Raw genomic sequence first — 15,142 nt, 5'->3', positions numbered from 1 at the left:
TCTGTGGAACAGTGGCAAAAAAACCTGTTACATTTTGCAAGATGAATAAAAAGCAAACAATTAATAACTTACCCCTTCTGCCTTTTCTTCTGTGTTTGCCAGCATTTCCTGGAGGGCCCGCACTGACAGAGACTGCTCCAGCACAAAGGTGCAGATGGACAAATCAGGTGGAACATTCTAGGTGAAAAAAACACCCACATGAGATCATATTATTAACAGATTTGCTGAATACCACTTCCCAGTGCTGCTATTTTCCCTCCCTTTCCATGAATCTGAACTATTTACTATAGCCTTGAGGCTCTGAACACCAGCCACATACTGGGTTGCAACATTCAGGCTTGGCCAGCAAGTGAGGGGGAGTGATTCCTCCCCACCACTCAGCTCTCGCAAGCGGGAACCTGGGGCACTGGGTCCCACTGGCCATAAAAGAAAGAAACCAATAAACTGCATCAGGTTCATCAGGGGACCACCATGACTGTCGGGGCTGGTGCACTCACCCTGTGCGGCGTGGGGGGCTGAGCTCCATCAGCCTGGATAGAGGAGAGAGAGGAGAGGGGGATCTTATGGCTCTCTCTACAAATCGAGTGGTGATTACAGGGAAAATGGAAACAGACTCTTCTTGGAGGTGCTCCTTGAAAGGAACAGCATTGGCAAGACGAGTAGTACCAAAGAAAATTACAATTAGATACTAGGGAGAAAAATTCAGCCTGGGAGTGGAAAGCACTGTTAGAGGCGGCTGGGCAAAGCATTGAAATCTGCTTGGACATTAGCATACGGAACAAGTGTCTTAGATATTATCATCAGGCTGGAAACAAAATTCAGACTTTAGGCTACTGGTAGTAGCCAGACCTCATCCTTTATGATGGTCTCCAGGTCAGGATGACTTTTCTGTAGCGGACACATTAGACACTGAATATCAAGGACAAGCCAGTAGCTTCTCAGCCTTGAAGCAGTATACTTCACTGTATTCTAAGAGGGATAAAATTAAAGAGTCATATAAAAATAAATATTGAACTTGTCATGATTGAGGAAAAAAAACATAAATCATTGAGCTATTGCGAAGCTAATTTTCCAGACTATCATAGAAATCCATAATAAAATTGAAACAGGTTTCTAACAGCAATGTCTAAGTTACAAAGTAGCAAAGTAAAACTGGGTTTTATGTGGGGATCTTTTCTTCTGTTAATAGAATATAGAACTCCTACACACCTTTTCTTGCCTACAGAAATTCCTTCATGTTCCTTCTTTTTCTTTTCATGTGAGTTGCATATTTTAGTTTAGCAATACTTTTACTGACTATTGGAAATCAGGGTTTTACACCATGAATGCTTTCACTACTGAAGCTGTAAAACTGCACATTTATTCAAACTATGTTGAATTTAAAGAGGCCTCTTCCAAGGCCTCAAACATTAAATTGTAAAAGGTAGTTGCAAAGCCATTTCACTCCCTCTTTTTCAAAGGTTTCAAAAGTTAGTTTACTCAGAACACTTCACACTCTTAATAGCTTATTAAATTGCTGTTCATCACTCCTAATTACAGTAATTCAAGTCTGTTTATTAACTATTGGATATTTCATTACCTACCTCTATTTATATTTCAATAAACTTAATGTAAAGTGGTATTTAAAATTAAAGTTTTAACCAGATCAAAAAGCATTAAATAGCATCCTCTTTTGCATGGGATTTTAACTGGCTCACGCAATGACACTTAGGCTTGAAATATTTTTAAGCCAACACTTTTAGAATCAGGCTTCTATTTATTTGGCAGGGTTCTCATTACCATTTTTATTTTGTAGTTACTCCGACACTACAACAGGCCTTTTCACTAGTATTAGGCCAACAGACAACTAATTAGATTCTCTTCAAAATGTCCTTGTAATGTAAGTACTATCATAAGCCCTTTTACAGAGCAGGAAAGGGAGCACTCCAAGCTCGCAGGTTGCAAGGTGGTGCTGCTGCAATTTTCTGTTCTAGAAAGCCTCACAGAAATGAATTGCCTGACGGTCCAGCTCGCCTCAGTTCTCCCCAGTGAAGATCGGTGGACAAACAAGCAACTGAACAAAAGAGCAAAAGGTGCTCCTTACAGTGTGCTCAGAAATGAGCCAAGGTCACATTTTCTATGTGTGCTTGGTTATAAACAAACATACATATGCAGTCTCCATAACAATGTTCCTATTGTTAGTACTGTTATTTAAAGCAAGATTTTTGCTGGCAGAATCTGTCACACATACAATTTTGTGACCCATCAAATGCTGTTTTCTTTTTACTACTATACCTACCTTACAGGTTATACACTCTACAATACGGAAAACCCTGCATCATTTCACACAGTGATCAAGCCAACGTAACGAGGACACTCCTCCTTCATCAATTCAATTCTTTACATTCAAGACAGCCATGAGCATTTTCTTCCCTCCCCATTAACACTGAGGAATGAAGTCCCAATGAACACTTTGTAGCTATTCTCCTAGCAGGTCAGTAAGGCACACTGAGCAGCTAGAGAGTAATAAAGGAGAACTGCATGAGAACATCTTGCTTTAATTAAGTGAAAGAGGCACCTTCTTCTTACAGTCTAGCAACATGTTATGACCAGGTTCTTTTCACTTGAGACAAGAGGGAGAGCACATTACCCTGCCTCACGTCTGCTGTACGGGTACTTAGGCGCTGGGTGGCCCTCGGGGAGCACCGTCTGTCCCCTAAGAGCTGACAGAAGATGCATCCACCGATGCTTGCAGTGAGCGTGTGAATCAGACTCTTCCTCTCTGGCAGTTTCTCACCCAAATCTGCTCTAGTGAAGATCCAACAGGCATTGCTGCATACAGTGTACAACAGGCATGGCATGGACATACACGGGACAGATGCAGAACTGCCAGTATGTTTAGTTCAGACGGTTACAGCTCTGCTCACCCCTCTACAGTCCATTTGAATGTTGATGCTTTTAAAGCTCTGTATTTAGAAGACGAGGCTTCAGGCTGGCATACAGACAGATTGAAGGTTCCTGTTCTGAATAGCCCCCTCCAAAAAATAACAACTCCAGGTAATTTTTAAAACCTCACTGAAATATGCTGAAAATTTATTCACTATGCACCTTCCATCTCTTCAAAGCATAAACTTAAAATGAGGAAGGAAAAACATAATCCTCTGATTATCTATCTTATCTCTCATATTACTTCACATACAGATGGAGGAAGGAATATAAAAAATAAAGGTATTCTGTGTTACATAGCAGCCTAACATTCCCTATCAGAAGGTATCTCCATACAAATTATATTGTGGGGTTTAGTTTCCAGTCTGGAAAATGCATATTCTAGGGGCTGATCTAAGAAAATCTGTACCAATCAGTTAGCAATACCAGGATTTTTTGATGACAGGTCAAACATGTAGGCAGATATTTCAGTGATTGCATTGCTAGACTGTGAATACAGTATTAAAAAGTAAAGAATTTTAAAGAAAATATTTTGTTCCATGTTTAATGCCACCCACCAACGAACTTTTAACTAAACACCAAAACAACCTGTAACTAGCTGGAAATTTTCACCAGTTTAAGGGTAATAATAAATCTTTAATTTGAGAACAGAATGCAATTTATACCCCCCAAAAATGATCAGTGCTCAAAAGCAGATGTCTCAATAGACATAAACAACCATATTGTTAATTGTCAGCCTGCTTTTCCACCAATTTTTATTGTATTCATCTTTGTTGCAGTAACTTTCTAAATGAAGGCAAAGAAAAATAGTTCATATTTCAAAAGGGTTTTTCTGTTTTGTGACAGAATGTGTAATGAGGTCCTTGGACAGTCCAGGGAATCTGTATCACTTATATTTAACCCAAAAAGATCAGTGGAAAAGTCTGATGAACAACAGCAGCATCCAAAACAATTTATTTTCAATTTATGTTGGACACATTTGCAAAATCAGTTATATTTTAATGCTTAACATAAAATATACCCAATGGTGTAAAAAGTAACAATTCCAGTATTTCTCAGAGCTTAAAACGTTACTGACTCTCTCTGCTAGTTCTTGTTTACAATATTTGTCTTGTTGTCAATTATTTGTCTAGACAATCTAATCAGTCATAATTACAACCTAACATTAAGTAGCTTGATAAAATTAGGTTATTACATAAATTAACTAAAAATTGTATATTACATTTCAAAAGAAAATACAGTACCACTAGGAGAAAAGTAGTAAATTACTATTAACTTTTTCTGTTGAGCCTTCACCCTTGTTTATAATAGCACAGTCAGCAAAATTAGACAAAATAACATAATTCTCATCTGCAATTTTTACAACATATCTATTGCTGGATTATATAGAAAATATGTGAATGCTTTATTCTTCCTGCCGTTTTAAACTATATTTATTGTGTAGTAATATTTCTGCAGTAATATTTGCACAGCAAATTATGCTTTACTCTGTGGGAGGCAGATTTGCAAATTAGATAATCATACCCTTTATTAAAAAGGTGTTTTGGGTAAAGCCTTTGAGATGCTATTTAAAAAGATCTCTAGCTGTAGTCCAACCCACAACTGAATCACGGATACTGGATGTATTCATTACAAGCTATTCCAGTTTTTAATGAATTATTACTTGCATATTCCAGTGTGATGACAATGAAAGCAAGAGGCCGAGATACAAAACTCAGTCCCACTGCCTTACTCTGATGATTACACAGTGTTAAAAAGTCACCATAACCTGCTCACATAATATGATGCATGTAATCTTGTGAATGTAAACTGAACTTCTGCCTCTCATAAATACTGGTACAAGACTGAAAAGTAGTAAATTGCATCAGCAAACACAATTCTGTCTCTAAGAATAAGCAGCTTTACCTGAGCTTTATTTCTCTTCCTAGTTATTTGCAAGCTTCCTAGTTGTTTTCCTAGGCTCACGGTTATTTTTATTCCTCTTTAAATGAATTCCCAATGAAATGGGTTTGCAGGTATTTCATCTCTAAATCTATACTAAATATTCACACATCAGTGCCTAAAAAAAAACTCCTCCTAAGCAGCCTGATTTACAAAGCATCCAGAGTCAGCATCATTGCCAAGAAATGAGATGTAGGGTGTTCATAACTTTTTTAAAACTAGTACACTTATTAGATGCCTAACTTTGAGATTCCAAGTAGGAGGATTCAGAAAATTAATTTTAGTACCGAGTTTAAGCAAAAGATCTGTAGGCCTGTTTGTGGGAGTAGCCTGAAAGAAACTGAACCCACCATCTATTTTCAAGTTATATTTAAATTTATATATCTCAGTCTTTTTGGCAGTCCTTTCTACTTAAATGAGATTCTGTCTGGTGACAGTGATGAAACACACTCAATATTACCGAGCACAAACATTCATTTCTAGGACTTTACACAGAAAGCACAGCTTTCCACATTTTCAAACTTGTCATTGAAAAGATGGACCCAGTACAAAAACACACGGCTCCGATGGCAAGACCCATCAGCTAAACAGGACGAACCATATTCACCAAATCCCAAAAAAGGAAAAGAGAGAATGAATTATGAATCTTCTGGTTTTGGTTCTAGAAGACAGGACCTTTCGATAACAGCGTCAAGGTCCTGCATGTTTAACATTAGCAGAAACCGTGAAGGTTGCCTGACCACCTCCTACAAAAAGCTCGTTCTCAGTTGCTTGTGACTATTTCAGCCTGAAACCATCACTTTTTGTACAAGGCATTTATAGGATATTCCATCTGAAATCTCTGCTTTTGATGGAAACAACTAAGTTTTCAACATTCAAAACCCTTTATGTTACTCTATCAAAAAACTGTAACACCCTCAAGTTTTTGGAAGAGCGGTTTGACAAAGGAGTGAGTGGCCTTTTGTCACAAGTATGCTTTTCACTTTTTCTAGGAAAAAAAATGAAAATCTAGTCAAGCTCTACTTCCTGAAAAATGTCATTTTCCACCTAGTGAAAAGTTTCTTGTCAACAATTGAAAGCTCTAAAGCTTCCTTCTTCACAGGACAGCTGTTTCAGGGGTTAAAACTGAAAAACTCACAGGAATACTGGGAGGAGATAAAACCAGAATAGGGCCCGGAATAAAAAAAAAAAAAAAAACAAACCAAAAAAAAAAACCCCAAGGGAAAAAGAGACCAATGCAAGGAAATACAGTTACTGGTGGAATGGAAGTCAGACCCAAGTACACTGCAATCGATTAATTTTCAAAACCTAGGACACAAGACAACTCCAAGTCCTCAGTAGTTCTTTTGAATCATGTTGGTTGCCTATGCCACTGCATGCTGATCACCTCTATTATACCATATCTTGTTAATCTCACCTAAACAACTGATGGACTTAATTTTTTAAAAAAGATTCTCTTCTTGTGGCCTCATAAAGAAAGCTTCCCTCTTTTATTCACATTTCTGAGTGCAGAATTCTCTCATAAATGAACTACTAGGTTTGGCAAACTCCACAGTGAAAAGAACTCTTGATACACTGAGCATACTTTCTGTTGGTATATCAAAGATAAACACTCATTTATCTTGAATTCTATGTCTTATCACAAGGAGTTATTACTACTTTTTATCTCCATGTGAGTTAGCACAACAGTTAGGACCAAAATCCTTGCCTACTCTTATTTTCAGATAGTGAATGTCAGCTGATGGTCACAGTGCAACAGTTCATTGGCAAAGAAAAATGCATTAACTGAAACAAGCTGTACACACTGACAGTATAACAACGTTCAGAAGGAAACTGCTTCTTGGGTTTTTTCCCCCCCTCTCACAATCTCCTTTAGAAATCCAAAAGAAACCAATTTCTGCTTAGGCTGTTGTTACATAAGTACAATTCTATTATTTTCTTTCATGCTTGCAAACAGCGTCAAAATTTTATGTTACAATTTTTCAATTTTTGCTCTTTGGAAACAACTTTGATCTTGAGAGCTGTGGAGGGCCATGAGGCTATTATTAACAGAACAGAGGGTCTTAACTGCTTGGAAGATGTAATTCTTGGTATGATGTTTACTTTCTTTAAAGATTTAGGGCCTCATACATTCCGTCTCTAAAGAGGATAAGTAAGGTGTTTTCCTCTCATCCCCCATCTCTCCCCTCTCGTCTCCTTTCTAATCATACATAAGTCCAACATTACTGAGAGCTGTTTCTCTTTTTTATCCATTCTCTGAAAATTTAAAACTCTTAGCAACAGATAGAAGTGATGTTGTGTAAGAAGTCACCCAAAGACATTTCAGCCTCAATGGATAAACCAGGTCAATCAACCCAACAGCCATTATAAATGATGCTGCTGTAGCCAGAAGCTTAGATGACAATTGCTAATAGTACATCACCCTAATGCAATGTAAATGTGTTAATTTTTAAGGTAATTAGGAAAATTCCATGCTAATTAATAAAATTTCAAAATCTCATAGGATCAACAGTGCTACAAAAGTTCTAGGCACACATCCAAATTAACAAAACTGTTTTTGTTTAATTTCATGCTGATCCTGCAAATTCTACTTTATTATGCTAATCTTATGTGTATTATTCAAAACTTTACAGTTCCTGTTTACTCTCAGAGATTATGCCGTATTTGTAGCTACTGCAACAAGTAATGGAAGAATCTAGAATAATATCAGTTGGGAAGTTACTATTGCTTTAGAACCTGGAGGGAAGCAGCTACCCTTTGATTTTTGCATCACCAGAAAGATGATCTTTATAAAAATACTATTTTTCCCCTTTCTGAAAAGCACAGCAGACACCCTCCAGGAAAATCTTCCTGATCTCTGACCAGGTTTACTATAAAACATGCACATTACAACAATCGTCTTTCCAAGTAGGAATCCTATAATCTTTCAGGATCAGACAAGTAGGGCAACTGTGCACATCTTTTGTGGCTGTAATATCTGACATGGGCTGACCAGCCTCAGTAGAAACCTTACCTTCACATAACAACCAAAAGGACATTATATGCAGAGATTTTCCTAATGTTAAATTTATCCTATAGCTGAATTCTTCACAATGGAATTGTCACGTGCAAAAATGAAACCCCAAAAAGATAAATACTAACCCCTCCAGAATACCCTACACCAACTCTAATGAGAAATTCATTCACTTCACAGTGAACATGAAACAATGTGCCTAAGAGAAGCAAAACCTGCTTATTTATCTCATATGCTATCAACTACAAAATGTAACAACAGACACTAAATTTTAATCTCTCAGGATTTTATTGTAAGTTTTCAAACATTATGCTTTCCATTTTACGCTGCTGAAATCAATCAACCTGTATAACCACGAAAATCGGTGCCTATCAAATATTGCTGGAATGAGGGACTGGGAATTTATGCTCTGAGTCACCTCTGACTTGTCCTTAAGCAAAGGAAAGGAGATGCATCATCAGCTCTCTCCTGGGCAACACAGTTTAAAAGTAGCAAAGCATACACAGCTATCAAAATCGTCTGTGGCAAGATGCAGCAACGCACTTAAGCACTTACAGTACTAAACTGAGTATTAACAGTCAATATTTTCTTTACACATACGCAAAATAAATCACTTTTTATAACTAAAATGAATAATGCATGCATTCTGTTTTGAGTCAATACTCATTCATGTGCTTAACTCAATTAAAAAAAATATTCAAAACAAATGAAACGCAAATGCCCACAGAATTTTCAGTCTATCCCATCAGTGTTATAGAAGCTAGGCGTGCTTTATTCAAATTTAGGTGTGCCAGCCCCTTCTGGCTGGCAAAAAAATAATAAATTATAAAGCCACTTTTTGAAGATAAGTAGTATATCATACCTCATTTCTTTAATTCATTTAGTTCCTCTTGTTATACATATGTCCTTTAAAGGTAATATTGTCCATTCTGTCTCAGGCTGGATGTAATGTTCCCCAGATTATTTTGATCTGATTTACTTGATTTAAACTATTATTAGAAATTATATAATTATTTTAAAAGGTATAAACATTCACCTCTATAATATAAACAAAACAGAATGATATGTTGAAAGTTGTTCACTGAAAAAAAAATATAAAACCTTTAATCATCTGATTCTTGTAGTCTCCAGCAGATATTTAGGTCAGGGACAGAAGGACAGATAGGACTGTCTGCCAGGAAATTCTTCATGGATTTAGGGATATGCACTGTCAGAGTTTCACTGCTCATAAAAAGTGTGATAATGCTTTCCAGCATAAATACTTATTTTAAAAAAATATCTCACCGTGTATACTCAGAACTTGTGGTTTGTCTGTAAATATATGTGTAAATATATAAAGCTCCTATTTGACTATGAATGACACTGCATTTGGGAAGACAGTGCATGATGTATACAGTAAACACTTATTTTATGTACCTTTATTAGCTACAAAATCAAAAAGCTTGGAAGACCAATTAGTGATTATTTGCTCAGCTTCTTAAAGATTCAAATTTTGTCCCTTTTTAGTCTAAGGTACCAAAATATTGTTACTAAGCTGTTAAGCAAACAACTGCTGCTTTAAAGGGGTTTCTGTAAGTTATCATTCAGTAACATACCAGCACAAAAAGCTGCCACGAAGTACCATCTAGACAGAAATGCCCACACACATTTCCCAGCAAACAACCCACCTGCCTCAGAAGTGAATTATGAAAGAGGTAGTAAAGCAAGAGGCTTAATAATTCAGAGGCAGTAAAGACAGTCTCAAGGACCTGGCAAACTATGTGGATTTTTACTCTTTTCCTGCTATTCTTGAATCCACATTCAAGGAGGGAGTATAACATGAAGTTTACAGATATCACCCCCTACGTGCAACTACTGCATTCATTTAGATCATTCACCCATCTGGAATTTCCTCCTTTACTGTATTCAAGTTCTTCCTTTACAGAATTGTACATTTTGACATCATGTAAGATTAACTACAGTATTAAGATCTTTACAGATACCTATTATGCACAACCATGTACCATTTTCTAGATGGTTTTTATTTTATTTTACCAAAATCTCAATTTTCACCTTACCAAGCAAAGATGTTCCACTACTCTTCTAAAGTTCATGTCGATGCTGGGGATTTAACATAACCTTTTAAATGCCATTGTTTGGTATTGCTTGATTTTCTAATACAAAAAAACCAAACCAAAAAACAACCCCCCCAAAAAAAACAACAAACACCACCACGTTCTTGCAAGTTTTCCAAAATAACCAGAACTCTTCTAAATTAATTCCAAGGAATCCACACTTTCTATAGAATAAAACCATCCTCGTGAGAATAATGTGGACAGTTAAGTGTACATGAAAATAAGAGCTGCAATGGAAACTATAAATACAGCTAACCTCCATGATAAATAAGCTGGAAGCATACACAATAGGAAAGAATTCTTTTACCATTTTGAGTTTATAAAGTGAGATTTTTATAGCCATTAATCTGTACATATACTTGCAACTGTATCAGCCAAAAGAGGTCAAATTAATTGTTTGTGTACTACTGACCAAATCACATATCAAAGATGACACTCAAAATATATTAAGCTTTATTCTTACAAGAGCTAAACACACTAAGCATGTTTCTTATTTTAAGTAAGACTTCATTGCAATTGTACTTTATTTCTACAGACTTTGTTGTATTGCCTAATAACTTAATTAATGTATATACAAATCAGAGAAAAAAATCTGTATTAACTGGACTTTCCAATTCATTGAATAACGGACATTCAAATGCTTTCTTGGCAAGTCTGTTCATATTGCGCTGAGTGGAATATTGGCTTGCTTTCTAGGGCCTCTGCCCAACCTTCTCATGTAAGTCCTGTGCTGTGCCTGTTTCCTTATCTCTCACGGTACTCCAAAAGTCACAGAACTTTGGCATTTTCCTTCAGACAGAAATAACTTGTCCCTGCTGCGTCTTTTAGTGATCAATACATACCTTGGCCATTTTAAGCATCCTAATCTAAACTAATTCATCCTATATTATCTAAAACCACTTGAGTGATGGCTGTTACTGATTTTGACTCACATTTCCCTTGATCGTTGCCTTATCACCAGCTGCAAACATTGTACTGTGCAACTAGAACTCGTCAATACTCAGAGAAACACAAAGAAAACCTGAAATTCCTAACTCCCTGTTACATTTAAATGTGGGACAGAGGTAAAGTTTGCAAGATTGTTAAGGAAAGACTATCAGTCTTTTGAAATCAGCCAAGTAACAGTAGTTTCCTATGCTTTTTTAAAAGGTGTGCTAAAACTTCATTCTCATGGCAAGGCAATGTTTTTGAGGATGATATATTTGTATTTATCAAGAAAAGAGTACAAATACCTGGAAGGTGAAACAAGCTTTCCACTCCTAAGCACATTCCTTATACGTCTTTACGTATCCAGTAAGGAGGGGGAAAACTTCTAAGAGAGTTAACACTCAAAACCATCAATTAGTATGATTCACGGGGACTCACTATATTTACATCGCTTTCTATAAGACAAGAAAAACTATCTCACACGGAATTCAGCTGAACATCAGCTTCAACACCCCTTCCAGCTCACACAACTCCCCAACTGGAAGACTGAAGGCAGGGCCAAAGCAGACCGCACACAATCGCTGCTTTACAAGATCCTTGCTCTGAGGCACAGAGAATTGTAAAACTCATTTTGGCTTATAGATGGTATTTGGAAAGGCCAAGCCAAAAAAGGCAGAGAGGAAAGACATCTTAAGCTAGTGATCATACTGTGGGAAAACACAGTATTATTCCCATCCTCCAGCTATTAGAGACATGTTGGTTTTGGTAAGAAAAAACAGACTGGAACTGTCAGTGTGGTTCATAGCTCATGTATCAACTACATGTCCATCACTCGTATCTACAGATTTTCAAACAAACAGCAAACTTTCAGCAATTATTTGAAAATAATTGAACACCCAGGAAAAGCAGGCTGAACTCTGACCTTCTGCATATATGCATACTCTTTAAGAACATAATCTCTTTTTTAATGATCCAGCCTCTGTGTTATAATGCATAACAAAGCAACTGTTCTTTTGCTTGTGAAACCAGAAAAAGTTATGCTTGCATTTGCACATAGCAATGCCTCTGCCAGCATTAGTAAAGTTAAAAAGCAACTTGCATTTGGGTTTCAAGCACAAGGACACAAAACTTACACTTTCAACCTCCAAACGATTTCCACTTGCCCAATTCCCCCCTTCCAATTCCAACTGTTTATAAACTAACACCCTCAATTTAATGTTGAAAATAATCTTGTTATGATAGCAAGTTACAGCATTCCCTCTGCTGTTAAAAAAGCATGCACATTCTTCCTCATTTTTCACGTGCAAGTAACCAGGAGAAAAAGCCTAGAATCTTCAAAATCACCAGCCAAAAGATAAAAGTTTCAAAAAGCCTTAAGAAACAAATTAACAGAAAAATTCTTTGGTGTTTGTTTGATTTGTTTTGTTTCTGATATAATTGATATTACCTACCTCAAAGAAACACATAGATTCACTTACAATAGGCCACACTTCTTCATCCTAATCTCTGAGAGCCCATTGGGCTGGGATTACACACAGGACTCTGCTGACCCAGATTTAGCTCAACAGTGCTTAAAAAATACTGAGTAGGAAGTAGCAATACCATGACTTCAAGGGCTGAGCAGGGATACATACTTAATTTGAAACTGCTACATTAAGACAAACGTTTGCCTAAAGGGCTTAAAAGAATCATTTGCACTTTCATGTATTCTTAGCTTGCAACACACAGATTTATCAGTCTGTTTTTTTCAGGTTTTCAGATGCACAGCTACTTACCAGCCTAATTAAAATTCAAACGACTGCTTTGTAACTACTGAGCATGTACTAATGAAGTACATTCCGCTATAAACCCATCACAGGAAATATTTAAAATGCTGAGCTCTAGAGGATTTAGCAGAATATGCCATTGTGTAACCTTGTGATGTTCAGTTACTCAGGGTAATGCAGCAGGCCCGAAGCCACCAGGGCTGTGCTTGCACTGATCAGCTGTAACTTTCATCAGACGCGAGTGCACAGTAAGAACTCTCACCTCAAAATACTCTGGCTTTGCTCTATGTATCACTTTGTTCACTGTTCAAGGACTTTCTTCTGGTATTTTAGTATAGGTTAGTCTATTTGGTGAAGGCAAATAATCTGTTTCCAGTCTTAACACCTAGTCCCAAACTTACTAAGAGTCCCAAGGTTTTTATACTAAATGGGGGAAAAAACCCACCCCACCACCCAAATCCATCAACGATGCAATTGTGAGGGCATTGCTTTGAAAAGAACATTAAAAATGGAAATACATGAAGCTATCCTGCAATAATAGCAACTTTCCTTTTGAATAGGAACGGGACTAAAAAGGGCAGGGCTCAGAAGCTAAATCACAGCAAACTGGCAGGTTTTGAGAAGCCTGCAGAAAACTCACCAAACCAGTCACAGGATTGCACACTGCATGTTTGACCTTCTTACATCATGGTGCTCGTATCACAGCTGTACCTCAGGCAAGACTTTGCAGCATAGTATCTGCTTCTTTTTATATTTTAATCTTTATAAATAGTAAGAGTCTTAAACAGTTACTGGGATATATAGTTACAAAGGAAAACTAATCTAATAGGATTTTTCAGATAGTCTTCACTTATTTTATACCAGAAGTTGAATTCCTACATCTGTTCCACTACAATTAAAAAAAAAAAGTAAAAAAAAACCCAAAAACAACAAACCAAACAAACAACAACAAAAAAATGCCAACAACCACCATTATATGTGCTTTTATGAACATTTAGGGTTTGCTTGTTTGCATTTAACAGACATTTAGATAACAAAGACAGCTACAAACTACATATTTGACTATAGAGGCAGGGCCATGATTTCATTGCAGTTAGAGACATGGTGGGATAGCTCACATGCCTGGAATGCCGGCATGGATGGCTACGTACTTTTTAGGAACGCCAGGCCAGCAAGGCAAGGTGGTGGGGCTGCCCTTTACGTGGAGAGCAACTGGAACGTACCGAGCTCTGCCCAGGGCAGATGCAGAACAAGTCAAGAGCTTATGGGTAAGGATTAAGGGGCAGGCCAACATGGGGGACATGGGACACGGGTGCAGGTGTTTGCTACAGGCCACCTGATCGGGACAAGGAAGTCAGTGAGGCTTTCTACAGACAAGTGGAGGCAGCCTCACGATAACAGCCCTGGTTCTCATGGGGGACTTCGACCACCCTGATACCTGCTGGAAAGACAGCACAGCTGGGTGCACACAGTCCAGGAGGCTCCTGCAGAACATTGATGATAAGTCTTTGAGGCAGGTGGCGGAAAAGCCAACAAGCCGAGGTGTGCTTTTAGACCTTGTCTTCACAAAGGAGGACTGGTTGGGGATGTGAAGGTTGGGGGCAGCCTTGGCTGCAGTGACTGTGAGGTGAAGGAGCTCAGGAACCTGTGTGGAGGAAGCAGGGCAATAAGTAGGATTGCAACCCCGGACTTCATGAGAGCTAACTCTGGCCTCTTCAAGGACCTACTTGGAGGAATCCCATGGGTTAGGACTCTAGAAGGTAGAGAGGTCCAAGACAGCTGGCTAACATTCAAGCATCACTTCCTCCAAGCTCAAGGTCGATGCAACCCTATGAGTAAGAAACTGAGCAAAGGGGGCAGAAGGCCTGCATGGATGAGCAGGAGCTTCTGGCAAAACTCAAACAGAAGAAGGTAGCGTACAGAATATGGAAAAAGGGACAGGCCACTTGGGAGGATTATAGGAACATTGTCAGAAAATGCAGGGATGAGACAAGGAAGGTTAAGGTCCATTTGGAATTCTAGTGAGGGATGTCAAGGACAGCAAGAACAGCTTCTTCAAGTAATCAGTAGGAAAAGGATGACTAGGGAAAATGTGGGCATACTGCTAAATAAGGTGGGTGCCCTAGTGAGGAACAATACAGAGAAGGCAGTTACTGAATGTCATCTTTGCTTCAGTTTTCACTGCCAAGGCTGGCCCTCTGGTTTCCCAGTCCCTGGAGACAAGAGAGGAAGTACAGAGAAAGACGACTTTCCCTCAGCCAAGGAGAATGACGTTAGAGATCATTTAGGCAAACGTGACACCCACAAATCCATGGGGGCCAATTAGATTTACCCCCAAGTGCTGAGGGAGTTGGCAGATGTTATTGTGAAGCCACTCTCCATCATCTTTGAAAGGTCATGGGGAACAGAAGAGGTGTCTGAGGACTGGAGGGCAGCCAATGTCACTCCAGTCTTCA

General features: G+C 38.1%; 1 protein-coding gene across 2 annotated transcripts in view; it reads right to left on the bottom strand.

Moving 5' to 3' along the window:
* RYR2 (ryanodine receptor 2) overlaps positions 1-15,142 on the bottom strand; it is a 455,638-nt gene that overhangs the window by 320,833 nt on the left and 119,663 nt on the right. For both annotated transcript variants that reach the window (XM_080389100.1, XM_080389099.1), the window contains exon 3: positions 73-177. In XM_080389100.1, coding sequence (XP_080245226.1) covers positions 73-177 — 105 coding nt within the window. The remainder of the gene's footprint in view (positions 1-72; positions 178-15,142) is intronic.

The sequence above is a fragment of the Falco punctatus genome (assembly GCF_963210335.1).
Source record: "Falco punctatus genome assembly, chromosome: 5".
NCBI lineage: Eukaryota > Metazoa > Chordata > Aves > Falconiformes > Falconidae > Falco > Falco punctatus.
The sequence above is the reverse complement of the archived record's forward strand: the minus strand, read 5'-3'. Positions and strand labels throughout refer to the sequence as shown.